General features: G+C 31.4%; 1 protein-coding gene across 2 annotated transcripts; it reads left to right on the plus strand.

The window, feature by feature from the left end:
* The first annotated feature begins 843 nt into the window (after nucleotides 1-843).
* Nucleotides 844-14735, plus strand: LOC129959029 (protein snail homolog Sna-like). Of its 2 annotated transcripts, none has more exons than XM_056071800.1 (2): nucleotides 844-1186; nucleotides 12131-14735. In XM_056071800.1, the coding sequence occupies exons 1-2, from the start codon at nucleotides 1057-1059 to the stop codon at nucleotides 13225-13227; spliced, it is 1227 nt and encodes a 408-aa protein (XP_055927775.1). In that variant the 5' UTR covers nucleotides 844-1056; the 3' UTR covers nucleotides 13228-14735. The 2 variants fall into 2 exon arrangements, with proteins under 2 accessions (XP_055927775.1, XP_055927776.1); XM_056071801.1 differs by lacking the exon at nucleotides 844-1186 and adding an exon at nucleotides 5771-5853.
* Nucleotides 14736-17096: the final 2361 nt, after the last annotated feature.

Raw genomic sequence — 17096 nt, forward strand, 5'->3', positions numbered from 1 at the left:
GGCTTGTGAAGTGCCATAACTCACAATAACAAGAAATAAATTGATTAAGATTACATAAAAATAAAAGTTATTACTGAATTATGAAATGTATTCATAATCATTACTGTATCATAAAACATTAGAAAATATGAACATAAAAAATTGCTTTTCAAAGTACTAAAAAGCAGAAAATAATAATAGTAATAATAATTATTAAAAACCTGGAGATTAGAACAATAATTATGAAAGAAAGAAAAATATGAATATTCTAAGTAAATTAAAATTTTTATCGCATTCACATTATATTTTAATATTTAATGAATGTTGAGTTTTTTTTCTCTTTAATATACAAGACTTCTTAATTCCCTCACTATACTGTTTTTATAGAAATTTCTTTTTGTTGCTACCTCACAAAGGAAAAGAAGAAGAAAAAAAAGGATTATTTTGCCTGAATTTTCGTAATTTTTATTTTCCTTGGCTACTTATTTAATCCGTTATCCTGCGTGGTTGATAAAAAAAATGAGTTCTAATAGGCCAAATAAAAAAAAAAGAATCCTCCTAAGCAGCTAAAAAAAACTTTGTCAGATCTTACTGCTTATACTATAGAAAAAAAATCCCCCCCCTTCTCTACTCCCCCCCCTTATATGAATTTATTTAGCTACATATTAGCCCCCCCCCCCTACCTACCACCATTGAAATATGCACCCTACCAAGTCCGATACAATTCGCACGCACCAACCAATTGGTGGACCCAGATGCAAGCAGGTCTCCCGATTGGTCTTCCCAGAAGTCACTCACTTGATGCGCAGAAATTCAGCTTCCTAGGTTCGACTATCATTTAGAGCTTGCTCGCTTAGGGAAGAGTTGGAACTTCAGGGGAAAACTCAGAGCGCTTCACTTGTGCGGGAAGCCTACCGCACGTGGTCGGCATAGCAGTTGAAGTTCTGTATATGACAACCATTTGGCTATGTTCAGGTCGCTCCGTTGATCATGAAGAATTTAAATGATACGAAATACAAAATGAAATGTTGAAAGTACGAAAGATTGCGCTTTTCTTATAAATTTACTGCTAGAGTCATGCCACGTGCGTTTCTCATAAAAAAACACAACAATGTGAAAGATAATTGCGTGAAGATGAAACAGGTTGAAGAAGTAGCGAACAAGCAGATATTATCTTGCAATGATTCTGAGGATTTATCCCAGTCAGGTAAAGTTTGGCTTCTTTTTCATTTAAAGATTTACGTATAAGTTTTGTTGGGATTAATTTATTTCCAAATTTATTTATTTGTTTTAATTTACTGTAGATAGTGGATGGATAAAATACGCTTACTGAAAAGTACGCGTATGGATAAAATACGCTTACTTTAAATAAGCTTACTGAAAAGACTGGATGATTCTGGATTTGAAAATGAAAGCATTTGCAATATTTTATTTCAGATTTTAAATATTAAAGCAAAAAGTAACAACTCTACTTCAAAAATTTTCCTAAGAAAAATGGACGATTCAATAGTATATGGCACTTCTTTTCTTTCAAATGTTTATATACAAGTCTTCGTGAATGCTTGAAAAGGGTATTTTATTTCCCATTGTTTGCCAATTGTGTCAGTGTTTCAATGAAAGCAAAAATGGGTATAAATTTACTGAATGTACCCGAGTACAATTTATTTCAAATTTCAGTCTGAAACAAATATAAAGTAAATTCATATCCATTTTTGCTTTCATTGAAACACTGACACAATTGACAAACAATGTGAAATAAAATACCCTTTTCAAGCATTCACGAAGACTTGTACATAAACATTTGAAAGAAAAGAAGTACCGTATACTATAATGTTTGTTCTAACGTTTATCAATTATATTTCTAAATAAGAATAATCAGCGTAAGTAACTATAATTTATGTAGTAATTGTTGATAAAAAAAAGAGTAATTTTTAATTCCTTGACTTCAGAAAAAAATTATCTGAATTTCCGACAGTAGAAAGAATGAAAAATGGTGTAATTGTAAACTTTACTTTGGTTTATTTGTCCAAAATTAGATAAAACAATAATTATAACACGTACCATATGAATATTCAGTAAAAGAAAGATTGCATATATGACTACCACTTTAATAATTTAATATTTATAGCCTATTAAGAAAAGAAAGGGGTAAAGCTCTTATTAAACGAATTGCGCGTCAGTAAGCAATGCGTTTACGAATTTAAAACGGAGTTTTCAAGCCCGTAATTCCTCGTTTGGTTAAGTAGAGCTCGGAGACTTTATACCTAGTAGCGGGTCAAGCGTGCGAACGATAGTTCAACAAGAATTAGGATATACTAGTGCTCGGTCCGATGGTCATGTTCTTGTGATAGTAACAATACTTTATATAGTAATTGTAGATAGTGATGGATTTAAGCATTTTGCCGTTCAAGGCAGCCTACATCAGGAGGCTTCTCTTTTACTAAGCAGAAAAAAGATTCAAATAGATTTAGATTCAACTAACATGTTAATGACTTATTTCTGGCAATTTTTTATTTTAGTATTTTTGTGAAAATCTTACATTTTTATTTAGTATGAAATAGATAATATCGTTATTTCTACGTCTCAACAAATTTAAACAAGTGCAATGTTTTAACAAATAATGTAATAACTAAAGGAATGGAATGAAGCAGGTCGGAGAACCTGGTCGATTACACTTGACAACGTGTTAACATTGTTCTAAAGTTTAAATATTCATAAAATTTATTTCTTTGAAAACTAGACGAATAACATATTTTATGGCCCTTATTAGGCCCTTCCTAAGACCAGAAATCCCATGTAGCTGTCTAGTCGAAAATATGCAGCTGATCATTGATACAGGTTAACAGGACCATTGATACAGCCGCTGACCATTTACAGGACATATTCCTCTAATTCTTCAGGTCGCAAACAAAGAAAATGATCATTCTTTTAAAAGCATATCCTCGGAAAACAATAATGCTGTTTAAAAGTTCTAAACCTAGGTATCAGATAAAATAATTTTATACTAGTTACTTGAAATGTAATCTTTATGTAAATTCAGCATCTGTATCGCTTAAAAGCCAAAGAGCTTATTAAAAGCTCTGCTTTTTGCAGAGATACTCCTGAAATTGCTTTGTGTTCATGGTATGTATTCTTATGAAGATTAAAATGGATATCTTTTATAAGAATTCAATGAAAAGGATTCTTAACGTATTTTAAGTGATATGTTCAATCTCTATTTGTTATATAAATGAACTCTATATATTGAACAATGATATTTAAACCTATTACTATATTTATTTTCTTCTTAGTCTATTTGTCTTAGTCTAGATTAATCAGTTTTTATTTTATGATACAACTTTAACAAGTAACAATATTATATAACTAAGCAAAGTAAATAGGGTGTAGTGTTTAGACGAGGAATTACTCTCTGTATAAATATAACTTTCATATTAACCCCTTAACTGCTCTGTTTAATTAAATGAGGCCTCCCGTTTCAGGAATGTGCTGCTCTACTGATTCAGTTAATAATCTATAGAATAGAATACTCGAGGTGTTTGTAGATGATGTGTGCTTTCAAATCCAATTATTGTGTTGTATGGTTTAATTTCAGATTATTAATTTTGAGGAGAGATAATTTGATACGCTTATGATACATGAGTACATCGATCAAAGGGTTAAAAAGATGAGCCGAATTTTTACAAATATCTTCAAATTTTTGCAATTCAAAAAGGAACATGCCAACCACATTCCATGGGTTTCCAAATTTTGCGCTTTGTAATTCTATAAAAGTGCTGTTAAAAGCTTGAAGATTTAATGGTGAGACGAATAAGAAAATGAATGAGAGGGAAATTATTTAAAGGAGAGAAAAGCACATTTAAAAAGAAATTTTAAAAATAAACGATGTATCCTGTCGCCTGACTCAGTTAATTCAGCCGAATGAAGTAAATTTCAAAAAATGCTGTGATTTAGACTTTGATGAATTAGAGAAACTGTATTTGAAGGATGAATATTTGAAATTCAATGATTATTAGAAAATGAATAGTTTTTGAATTTTTTCGAAAATATTTTTTTTAGTTCATTGAAAACTAGGAAACTTTTCTGATTTTAGATACCGATATGATCAATGGCTGTTTTTGCAAAACTTCAGAATATTAGAAAAATTATTCACCTTTAGATTAGATTTATTGTCGCCTACCTAAGTTTTACCTACTTTTGTTCATCTAATTTGATTTCAAAATTCTGGACATGACAATGAATACCAGTTACGAATATATGAATCGAAGCTTATTGAAGTAGAATCTTAGTGAATAATAAACATAATAAATGTAACTAAGCAACTTTTTCATTTTTAGTATGATCTTGATTCCACACTTCAAGGCACGATCTATCATAGAATCTACATAGAGAACTTCAATGCCATACTATCCTGGAAGAAAGCCATTTGAACGAGTTCAAACAGTTTGGCATATTTTGAAATAAAGAGAAATTACTAGATTCTCGTTGACAAATCCCCACGAGCAAAATTGATGAGAGCCTGAATGGGTATTTTAGACAGTATGATATGGAGGTGGGTGATATGGGTGAGAACTTCAACTTTTTGCCTGAGCTATCACAGCATCAAGGTCATTCAAACTAGGATGGAATAGTAATATTTTTTGGAATAACTCTTCAGGTAGTCAGGTAAATATTTTTATTCTTATATGAAAGGTCAAATTTATTGGATCTTCGAAAGCTGAAACATTCCAGTTACTTTCGTCAGGAAGTGAATAAAATATTTTTAAGATATTAAAAACCATTTTATGTATGCTAATAAAAAAAAAAAACAAATAAAAACCTGATTTTCATCTGCGAACTTCTTTATCTCCCTGTTTAAGAGAACAGCAATTTGAATTTGCTTTTCTATGTTTCAACGTTTTAAATTAATGCATAGCTATTAATTAAGAATGTTGGTGTTCAAACGTTGTTGAATGATTGAGTATCTGGCCTGAACTGACGTAAAAAATAACGAGATGATTGATAATTATTTCTTGTGATACAATCATACGACGAAATTAAACAAATAAGCCTTGTAAAGCGTGCTTAAACCTAAAAATAAATTGTGGACCAATGAGCAAAAAGAAGCACGATTAACTTTCACGAAGAAAAGCTGGATAACTCTTGGTAACAATCTACTTTTGTAGAATATTAACAAGTGGGCAAAGCGCATTTGATCTAATCTTGAAATATATATGAAAAGAAAATTATACTAAACTAGCTATTACCCGCAACTTCGTTCGCGTGGAAATTTTGATTTATATGTATGAGAACTGATCTAGGCATCTTGCGCCTCATTCAATATCTAAGCTCCGTTAATGATTAGGTCATTGTGAGTGCCATCCAACCTATGCACGATATCTTGTGATAAAGCGTCCTTGTATTTATCCCACAGCTGGAGGGGGTTTGATAGTCCGCGTGTGCTCACTAAAATTGCAAACAGGTCATTGTGAGCAAAACGACAACGCCGCCCATCATCGCCTGGTTGCCGCGGATGTCCTGCAAGCTACGGTTTAGCGTTCTTGAATGATTGAGTATCTGGCCTGAACTGACGCAAAAAATAACGAGATGATTGATAATTATTTCTTGTGATACAATCATTCGACGAAATAATACAAATAATGCTTGTGCGACATTGTGCATTCGTCCCATAATATTAACTTGCACTTCTGCAAAAGGACTCCCTGCCCGCAGTTTTTGGTGATGTTGCATGTTGAGGTATCATCGCTTGCGGCAATTTGAAAACAGAATGTGAAGTCCGGCCACCGTTAAGCAAAGTTGCAGCAATGCCCGAGGAAGCTACAACCAGAGCTAAATTGCAGTCCTTGCGGAGTTTGGCTAGCAGCAGATTCAAATCAGGTCCGTATTTTTTTAAAATAAAGTCTATTTTATTTATCGATTGAGATAGCTAAAACAGTATAATACAGATAATTTTTAAACTTTTAATTTAAATGAAAATACAGTTGTCAACAATATGAACAAACTGCGCAAGCGTGAATTTTCTATGCCAGTTGGGGCAACGCCATGCAAATTAGAAATTTTTAATTTTCTTTATTCTATTTTAATTTAAAAGCACTTCAGAATGAATCCGAATGATCGATTAATTAACAATGTTTAATTTTAAATGCCTCAAATATTAAGAAAATAAACAGAATCGTTTGAAATAATTGGTCGAAAAAATGTTAAGCCTAATCTCATTCGCGTGGGAAAAATGACTGAAGCCTTACTCATTTGGTGTGGGGGGGGATTGAAAATATTTTTGGCGGGAAAGCTTGTTTTTGATTAATAAAAATTTCACTAGAATAAATAGTAGCCTATGTCCTATTCCAGACTATAATCTATCTCTGTGCTAAATTTCATCCAATTCCGTTCAGCCGTTCTGACGTGATTGACTAACAAACAGAGGTAAAAGAAATGTATCGCCTATGCATACCACAGCTCTTGCTATTTTCACATGCGCAGTTCGAGATTTTCACGCATGCGCGGAATAATTCAAATAGCAATTATAAAACTCTTATTTTGATATGACTTTAATGTGCTAAAACCTTTCCCAATAAATGCCCTACAAAATGGTATAAATATCTACAATATCCGTTATTTATTTCTCTAGTTTTTGTGGTTCAAACATCCATATGCTTTCAGGAGACTTCATTTTATAAGAGAGTGAATGAAGTGAGTCAGGTAATCTACGTACGTTATTCGACTTACTAGCCAACTTGTTGCATACTTATGCGTTCGTTATGCAAGCCAACTTGTTGCATAAAAATTCAAAATAAAAATGAAATATCAGATGTTTTGAGATTACTTCATCATTTATTTGATATAGCTGTCATAAATAGTTAACATCTGGTCAATCGATGCAAAATAACGGAAATTGTTTGAAAGGAAATTAAAGGTGATTGATTTTCGATGATAAATATACTTCCTCGTTTATTTGATATAGCTGTCATAAATAGTTAACATCTGGTCAATCGATGCAAAAGAAAGGAAATTGATTGAAAGGAAATTAAAGGTGATTGATTTTCGATGATAAATATACTTCCTCGTTTATTTGATATAGCTGTCATAAATAGTTAACATCTGGTCAATCGATGCAAAAGAAAGGAAAGGAAATGGATTGAAAGGAAATTAAAGGTGATTGATTTTCGATGTTAATTAGCTGAGTCGCATATCTACCGCAGCACAATCAAATCTGTTTTTCCCATTAAACTTCTCTCAACTAACCAATACATATTGTAAAAAACACTTACTGCATTGTATTTAAAACAATAAGAAATTTGCAAATGATTTCATTAAAATTAAATTTGTGTTTAATATAGTGATTCTTGTGTGTAATGATATAGTGTTTATTAATGAGTATCTGCAATGTACACAGGGTGTCCTCTCTAATCATTACTAAATGGCGAATTTCTAAATAGTTAGATATTCATATAGTTCCATTTGAAAAAATACTATGTTTTAAATTATGTAAGTAATGGTATTTTATTAAGTTTGAATGATTAAATACGATGCGAAAAAATTACAAAATTTAAATTTTCTTATACCTCTAATTCTACAAATCATATTTAATAGAATAGTTGTGACTATCCAACATTTTAAACATTTCGTATTCTAAGATTAAAAATGACCGAGTTGTGAATATTTTAAAATTAACTGCGATCTCAAACAAGAGCGTTGATTTGTTATTCATCTTCGAAATAGTCATTGAAACGGTTCTAAAATAGTAAAATAGTTCTACTCAAAGCTTCATAAGTCGGTCAGTTTTAATTGCAAAAGAGTGAAATTCTTTTTCTTTTAAAATTTAAACTTGTCACAAATATTTTTATTTATAAATATGATTTTATTTTTGCATAAATATTTTTCATTTCTCCGTTTTATTAATTTTATTATTGAATTTTGAATTTTTATATTTTATCTCATATGAATATTGTTTTTTGTATTTTGTATTGTTTTTGTTATATTCAGTAAACTTTATCGCTTTTAACTAAAGTTGAAAACGATTAGTAAGTTGTGATGTAAGTTGTTATCATATTTGGTAAAGTACTGATTAATACCTATTTACTTATAAATATGAGTAAATTCTATATTTCCTTCATCTCCTCATCAAAGATGAAGATATTATTTAAAACTACCACAGCAATCCTTATTAATTGCGATAACGTGCAATTAGCCCATTTTCAATATTAAACTACTGTAATCTCTGCAGAGTTACATTAAATTTTGAAATGATGTTGAAAAATATAAATATATTCGGTATTTGTTTCTTAAAGAGGAATGAAATGTCGAAATTAATTTCCACCAACATTAACTACTGCAAATGTACTAATCAGTAAATATAATCAAGAAATCCCCCAAAAGAACAACCACAAACTTTATAGTTAGGTTTATTAAAATAAATCATTTCTGCAACAGAACCTAGAGCATCAAAACGCTGCAGAGTTTTTTTTATCAATGAATTAAAAAAAAAGGATATACGCAGATAAAATGTACGACATAGGTTTAATAGCATGTTTGATTAAAATAGCGCTACGACACAATTGCAAAAACATGCAAAGATAGTGTAACTTGGGGCAACAAGTCCTTTGAAAACTTGCTTTAAATACTCCAAAGATTAGTTGCGAATACTTCTTTTTCTACTTGCCATTGTTCTATCATGTTGCGAACGGCATCTAATGATGCAAATGTAAATTCCTTTTTCATTAAATTTATATACTTCATCTGATATACTACAAATATTGCATACTTTATCCGACATATATAGTGATATGCACCACTTTACCACTAGTCTTTGGTTTGTGACCTCATGTTCTTTTGTAAAAATGTTATGTTTCGTCAAGTTTGACATACCCTTAAAATTTATTAATGGCATTTTGGGACACCCTGTATGTTTTGATGTATAGCAAAATTAATCTCACTAAAATTTTCAGCACGCATATTTTGTTTTGACAAAGTCTTTTTATATGGTCACTAGAGTAGACTTACGGAAAGTAACTGTTTGACTTCTGTAAGTGATGTGTGTAAATTAACGCACAATTTTCTTGTCCAGAATTAATCGACTCTTTAAAGCGTAATGATTTGTAATTTATATCGACATACAGATAGTATTAACATTCACGCCTAAGGAATTCCTTTGCAACAATATTCAATGTAAATTCTGATTTTTTAAGCAAAGCCAAATTCTAATTGTATCAGTTTACGAAATACGATTTCGAGCAATTAGGCCAAAAAAATAATCGTGACAACGAGTTCTACAAATATCAACCAAAACTGATACAATTTCTTTTATTATACGAAGATCGCTAAACCAAAATATTAGCCAATATCTCATTTGCTTTGTTACGAGAAGAAAATTTTTCTTGGAGTAATTTTCACGAAAATAAATAATACACTTGTAGAATAATAAAACAAAAAATATATATGTTGTTTCCAATTGTAGAGAGACTATACAATAAATAAATGAATAAAATAAAATAAAATAGTTAATATAGAGAATGCAGAGTTTTAATTACTGCAAATTTTGTAGACATAATATTCACAGAAGCGAATGAAGAATTCAAAATTCTTTCCTCAAGAAAAAAAGTTTAATATACATTTTTAAAAAAAATCTCAGGAAACAGCTGAAGATATCCAAGAAATTATATTCGAAATTAAAAATTAATCTATTTGCGGTATCGTCAGCAATTTTTCTAATGATCCATTTCTCCTGTCATTTCAAATTCACTAATAATAAAACACGGCAAAGTTTAGAAAAAGAAAATTACAAATAAAGGCTACTAGTGACGTCATAGTTCACCGCTTGGGTGACATATGTTGCAGAGATGTTTTTTTGTCGCGAGTATAGATTGTAGTGTCAGTAAAAGCAAATAGTGGCGAATAAACTCCTTTCGAGTGCAACTTTCATAGTTTTTCTTATCTTTCTGTGGCAGGTGTGACAGTTTATCGCGAATGTATAGTGGAAGAAGATAAATTAACAGGGAAAAGAGCTGCTCTGAATATTTTGAAAGATGTATTAGTACTGAGAAAAAAACTTTCGTTCGCCAACAGTTATTGACTTGTTTTGCTTCTTTCCCTTTCTCATTTTTTTAAAATAAGATAACTTTACGATCATATGTCTGATTTTGCTGATTAGATAAATCGAGACATTTTAATCAAGATTTCACAAATCAACTGTTTTAAGCTGGTTATGTAAAAGTCACGTCTATACAATTCCACGGGCTACATTATAATGCATATAAATTTACTATACTTGCATTACTGCAAAAGAATTGAATCTTTTGTAGCAGCGCAAGCTTTGCATATCAACATATTCATCGCATAACAGCGCAAGCTTTGCAACATATTCATCGCTTGCATTCAATATATTCCTTCTTTAGCAAGCGCTGTATATCAACATATTCATCGCTGACGAGAAATCTCATCTTCCTTGAATATTTGTTAATTTGCATATCAGTTTTAATAATTTAGACTTGTTAATTGGTGTCAGCAAAATCCGTTCATCTTGATTTTTTGTCATATAAATTATCTCGAATAAGATCAATTACTATTTGCCTTTTCTAGAGATTACATCTAATTCATATATCAAATAATGTATGAATAGCCATTAAAAGTAGTCTGATGTTGAAAGGTCAGCAAGAAAATAAATCAGTCTCAAATATACATATTTTATAGTTATGAGTTGAGAGAACTTGATGTAGTTATCTTTGCAGTACATCAATTTTATGGTTGCCATTTCGTTATTTTCCAGTTAATATATTTAATTTTCGTTTTAACTTGAAGTGAACAGTAAATCGCACTAATTTTTTTCGAATAAAATTCAAGTAAAAATATACAGAATCCTACTTATCACCTTTAAACTTGATATATGATACGAAAAGTTCAATGTAAATTCTCATTAAAAATGAATTCGTTTATTAGCTCAAAAACTGAAAGCAAAGAACAGAAATCTGTAATTTATTTTAAAAAAATCTTACTCATTTATAAGTTTGTAATTATAACTAATGACTTGTTAATGTAATGAGTAGACAGTCTAACTCATAAATACAGCTGGATGAACCGATGAGTCAAATTTTAATAGTTATGTCAACATTTGACAAACAAAAGTCAATCTCAATTGAGAAATTATATAATTTCAAAAATTTCTCGCATTCAATGCCAATAGAATTAATAATTATTGATACTAAAAATGGAGTAGAAACACTTATTTTACTAGTAAAATATCAATTATTTTTCTCCGATGGGTTGATTTGAAAAGTAATTTCCTGTTCTTCCCATTGTGTATTTGAATTTTAGATTGTAGTTTTATTGTGTAAAATTATACTTCATTGTTAGGGATATATTTTTATTTGCAAATTCGTTGGAATAACCTTGCTATAGTTATGGCATTTAAATAGTTGCTTCAATAATGATAATATTTCTTGGACATTTAGCCAAGAAACAAGAAACTTTAAAATCCGGAATATTAGATTTTTATATATTTGAATAGTTCATTTTTTCTGCCTCCAGTCATTTATTAAAATTGATTCGAATTATTATTTTTTTTTTTCAATTTAAAGAAAATAGTTAAATGAACGATCCACCTGATTAACTGAGTCAGGCAGCAGGATAAATCGTTTATTTTAAAAATTTCTTCTTTAAATGTGCTTTTCTCTCCTTTAAATAATTTCCCTCTCATTCAATTTCGTATTCGTCTCGCCATTTAATCTTCTTCAAGCTTTTAACAACACTTTTATAGAATTACAAAGCGAATTTACAAATTACAATTTTTCCAAAAGAAAACCCATTGGAGGTGGTTGGAATGTTCATTTTTGAATTGCAAAAATTTGAAGGCATTTGTAAAAATTACAAACGACGTTCCAAATCAAATCTTTTACAATAGTTAACTAAAAAGATTAGGGGAAGACATTAATATTATATATGAAAAAAAAATTATCGCATGCTATATTTATGAATAAAATTATATTCCGTTCCGAAAAAACATGAAGTTGGAATGCTTAAAATGACTTGCTTATTATATCAATCCTGTGTTGTAAAATAGAGAGAAAAAACAAACAAGCGGATAAATGCCTTCATTGATCTTGTATCAAGTGCTTATGCAAACGTACTTCAACATAAATCTAAGGTTAGAATTTTCTTACAGATTCCAAAGGACCTTATGATTTGAGTGTAAAACCGAAGAAGATTGATGAGCCAGTACATGAAAGAAAGGCATCTACAGAAGTGCCATCTCCACCCGGTGTCATAGAATTTTCTCCAAAAATAGTGACCTCTTCTTGTTATACCCCTTTTTCTTTGGATTGCCTATCGTACAAAACATCTAGTCACCTGCAGAAACCTGTTGGTATGACAATAGAAAGTTTCCGTTCTGCCACACCATGGCCAAGACCTGTATTCCCTCGACCTTTTCTACCCCTTCTTCCTTTTCCCCAACCTGCTTCTGAGTTTTGTATCCCTTCTGGACCGTACTTAGGTAGTACAGCTTTGGTTTCTACCCCATTGATAACTATTCCTCAAACCAGAATTCAGTCGTCACCTTGCATCACATCGGAACCTTCCTATTACGAAAAATCACCTCCACCTTTAAGCAGTGTGGACATACCTTTAGATTCCAACTCACTGAAGTATTCTTCTTGGGCACACAAAGAAGAATCAATGTCCCCAATTTCAAGATCTGATGGCGGTGAATCCAGTCCCGAATCTGTAAGTAAGTACAGTTCTGTTGTCAGCAGTTCCACAGGCAGTCCAACATCTTCTCAAGCACATAGATATGAATGTGCAGATTGTAAAAAGAGTTATGCGACATTCAGTGGCCTTTCTAGACACAAACAGTTTCATTGCAGCACTCAAACAAAAAAGGCTTTTAGCTGCAAGCACTGCGAAAAAGTCTATGTGTCACTGGGAGCACTAAAGATGCATATTAGAACTCATACTTTGCCTTGTAAATGCAGTCTATGTGGCAAAGCTTTCTCAAGACCATGGTTGTTACAAGGGCATATAAGAACTCATACTGGAGAAAAGCCTTTTGCATGCCCACACTGCAGTCGTGCGTTTGCTGATCGATCAAATCTTCGTGCTCACTTACAAACTCACTCTGATATTAAAAAGTATAACTGCAGAGCTTGCAGTAAAACTTTCTCTCGTATGTCTTTACTTTTGAAACACAACGACGGCGGGTGTGTGAATGCTCAAGAACGCCAGCAAGTTGTGTATAATCCAGTAGCGTTGCAAAACTGTTAGTGCTTAGCCGAAGAAAAGAGGTTGCATAAATTCTTTGGGTAGTTTTTCTTTATGGGCAAACTAGTAGTTAAATTTGATAGCTCCAATGTCATTTGCATTCACTCCATTATACCCACGCCATTATGCTTTATTAGCTTGTGAAGTTGTGAAACAATAATGTAAATCGCTATTTGAATTTACATTTTACAAAAACGTAAGCTGGCGTCCTGGCATAGGAGTAGCGCGTCTTCCCCGTGATCTGAGCTTTGTGGGTTCGAGTCCCGGTTGGCGCATGGTTGTTCTTGTTCTGTGTGTGAATATGCTCCCCTGTGAAAAAAGCGAATGAGACGTATGAAGCAGCTGAGTCGTACTGTGGGTTCTAGCTGGCGCTGCTGAAAAAATAGGAGAAGCTCTCTCGGCTTAAACTGTCAGTGGGCTTTTAAAGTGCTGTAAACAACAGCAACAAAGATGTAAGGAACAATGGAATCTTATTAAGATATTTTCGGAATTTTAATATAATATAGTTTTAATTTTTATTTGCTGTGACAGAAGAGATTCACAGATTTTCGAGCATTTTTTAAAAACGATTATATTTCAAAGTAAGTCATCTTACTTTATTATGAACAATCTTATTAACGAAAATTTAAATTTGTTAGTTTTCGTAATTAGGAGCTTTACTTAAATTTAGTTTAGTTATATTAACTTCTCGTTTAAAACAACACTAGGGCTATTTTGGGACGGACCTCGTAATTTTGAACAGCAGTCAGATGACGAGGACAATAACTGAGCTGGAACTCCCCCTCTGCACACTACACCAGTGGGAGGACGTTAGACCCTGACGGATTTAATGTGCAACAGACCCCCTTACACGATAGTTCTTGTCAAAGCGAGTCTCGAACCTGAAACCCTACGGCTAACGAGCCGAGACCTTACCACCAGACCACCGCGGCCTTGAAAGTGAAAGAATAAACGAAAATGGTGTTCATTTATACTTATTTTTAGTAGCGTATAAAAAAGCTGTTATAAGACTGAAAAAGTAGGGTTTTCCTATTGAAATGTTTTCCAGAATTTTATCGAAAAAACTCATTCTTCTTGCTGCAAACCGCCATTTATTATTATTATCAAATCAGCTTTTTTTTTCAGTCAAGTTTGGTTTGATTTAGTTATAATTACGTTCTTTTTTGAAGCGTTAAACGAAGCTACATTCAGTTAGTATTTGAAATATAACAACAAGGACATATAACAATGACAATGTTATTTAAATCTATTAAATGAAAGGATTTTATACTCCTTGTAGTGAAATAATGAGTCAAACACATGCACACAATTACAGGAATTTAAATATGTATTTAAACTAAATTGTTGATAGCGTTGAATTCTTCACGTGTATCTTCGGGCTTGGTTGTTCTTTACACTGTGTTCTTTCAGAGCAGTGTGTGAAAGAAATCCCCTGTAAAAAGAGGTTCTGCAAGCGAGTGTGTGAGTGTTATCTTCATATCAATTAAAGTCGGATTTCTGCCCTCGGATGCTCAGGGGCCTTTACCCTCAAAAGCTATTGAACAAACTCGGCTTAAATCGTTGCCTTCTTTAGCGGGTTGTCTATGACAAGTGCCATTAGTAACAACAACAACAGAGCAGCTTTATAATGTTTTTGTTTCTGCAGGAAACCAAAGTCGAACTATTTGCTTGCGTGAGTTCTCTCTCAGCTAGGAGAATTGTAAGGGAGCAGATTACGAATATTCTTGATGATGAATATGTCATCAAGTTAATTTGGGCTTCTTGCATTTGGTCACAAAATGTTTGACCTCACAACGCCTCGTGACCTATTTTCGTAGTAGTTACCATATAGTCAATTATGTAGAAATAATTAACCCTTCTATTCAGAGCCGACCTTCTCTATGAAGGGGCCCGGGTGCAAAAAAACATTTTGGGCCCTAAATTTTTTGCAAAGTAAATAAAAAAAATTACAAACACGAGCACATAAATTGCAAGTTTATTTAATGCTTGATTTTGTTTTTTGTATTAATTACTTCAGGAAAACTACAATTTTTTGCAATTTCTTTTTCCATGCTTAGTATAGCAAATGCTTTTAAGTGTTATGCACACATGCTTGACAAAAAGACAATTCTTTATTAATTTTAATTTGCTCTGATGCTGAGTGCTCTTTCAGCAAAGAGCACTTTTATCATAATAACTGACAAAGTAAAGAAAGGTTTTAACATAGTTAATACATTTAGAAATAAATTATTTTAATTATTAATTAGTATATATTGCAATATGTGTTAAGCGTTATTTACATCCCTTTCATTCAAAATCAAATCCCGTAGCAAAACAATTTCTTGGATTAGGTTTTCATCTACATCTTTGTTATAAAACGTTACAAAGTTTTGGAACATTTTTCTAATTCATATTTTTCTAAAGTTTTTATATCAGTGATTAATTGGAAATACTGTTAAATCTATTTTCAGTCTGTACAATAACAGTATCTGTTACAGATTTTATAAAAATAACATCTAAATTCCTGAATCGGGCTTTCTATAATTTCATCTTCTACTGTATCGGAAAATGTTCTGAACTATTCAAATCACGTGCCGTCACTTTTGCTTCGTCTAAAAATGAGTAACATTTTGTCTTAAATTTTGGATTTCAATTTTAATTTTATTGACTAAATTAAAAGCTCAGTCGAGAACAACTGTTTTTGCTAGAAATAGTTTATTGATAGGGCTAATTTTTGACAATATTGTAACCCTACTATTAAACAGAAAATAAATGTCATTTCTTATATTGAATCCGATAGACTTTTAGCTTTGGATACTGCTGCATTACTGTTATTTGCATCAATAAATTATTTTTAGGTATTACAAGTTTTTTCAAACTATATATACATTGTTTTAACCTAATCTATTTTGGCTTTCCAACTAGTATCGCACAATGGCTTAAGAATAACGTTTAAATGATTTTGTAGAATTTTTTTTTTTTTTTTTCTATATGCAGAAAATAAGCAATAGAAACGTTGCAATATCCAAAAACAATTTTAAAATACAGTCACTCAAAAAAGTATTGGGACACTTGGCATGAATAACTACAACGCTATTTATAAAACTATTTATCACATTAAAATAATAACAAAAGGAACCAAGAAATATTTTAACATTTGGTGTACAATTTGTAAGGAAAACTTTATTGGTATTTTAAAATTATAATTTGATCTGGAATTTTCTAGCACTTTTACCATTCTCGAAGCTAAAAGTCTGGAGGATTTAATACCAGAAGTGCCATTGATTTTCTGTTTAATAGTAGGGTTCCAATATTGTCCAAATTTATCAATATTGATAAATTATTTCGATCAAAAGCAATTGTTCTTGGTTGATTTAATGTTAGTCAATAAAATTAAAACTGGAATCCAAAATTTAAGGCATTTTTAAAAGAAGCGAAAGTGATAGAGTGTAATTTGAATATTTCAGAACATTTTTCTGAAAAAGATTATATTCCGAAATAGCAAATTAAACCCAATTGAGGAATTTAGATGCTATTTTTTAACAGTATAATTGATACCATTATTGCACAAATAAAAGGTAGATTTAAGATTATTTCATATTAATTCATATATTTTTAAATTAATTATTTCAGTCATTAGAGAGAGTACTGAGCACACTTTCAGAAAATTAAAAATTGATAAAGAATTGTCTATTACCAGATTTCGAAGCATCTAATTAGTACTGAGTATAAAAGGGGGTGAGAAAAAGTTTGTTTTCTTGGAATTAAACTTTTACATTCAGAGGTGGCTCCAGTGAGAGGTAGAATTATTTAACAGTAAATCTATCAGGACCTGTGAAACAACCTGCTTGTGTACAGCAGACCACCCCGCCACCACTTAATGTAGAAGTATC

Source organism: Argiope bruennichi, chromosome X1 (assembly GCF_947563725.1).
Source record: "Argiope bruennichi chromosome X1, qqArgBrue1.1, whole genome shotgun sequence".
Taxonomy (NCBI): Eukaryota; Metazoa; Arthropoda; class Arachnida; order Araneae; family Araneidae; genus Argiope; species Argiope bruennichi.

Excerpts from the sequence above, each read along its gene's own strand:
- LOC129959029 (XM_056071800.1), top strand. The coding sequence starts at position 1,057 with ATGCCACGTGCGTTTCTCATAAAAAAACACAACAATGTGAAAGATAAT. Across the intron at positions 1,187-12,130 it reads TGAGGATTTATCCCAGTCAG|ATTCCAAAGGACCTTATGAT; the intron begins GTAAAGTTTGGC and ends ATTTTCTTACAG.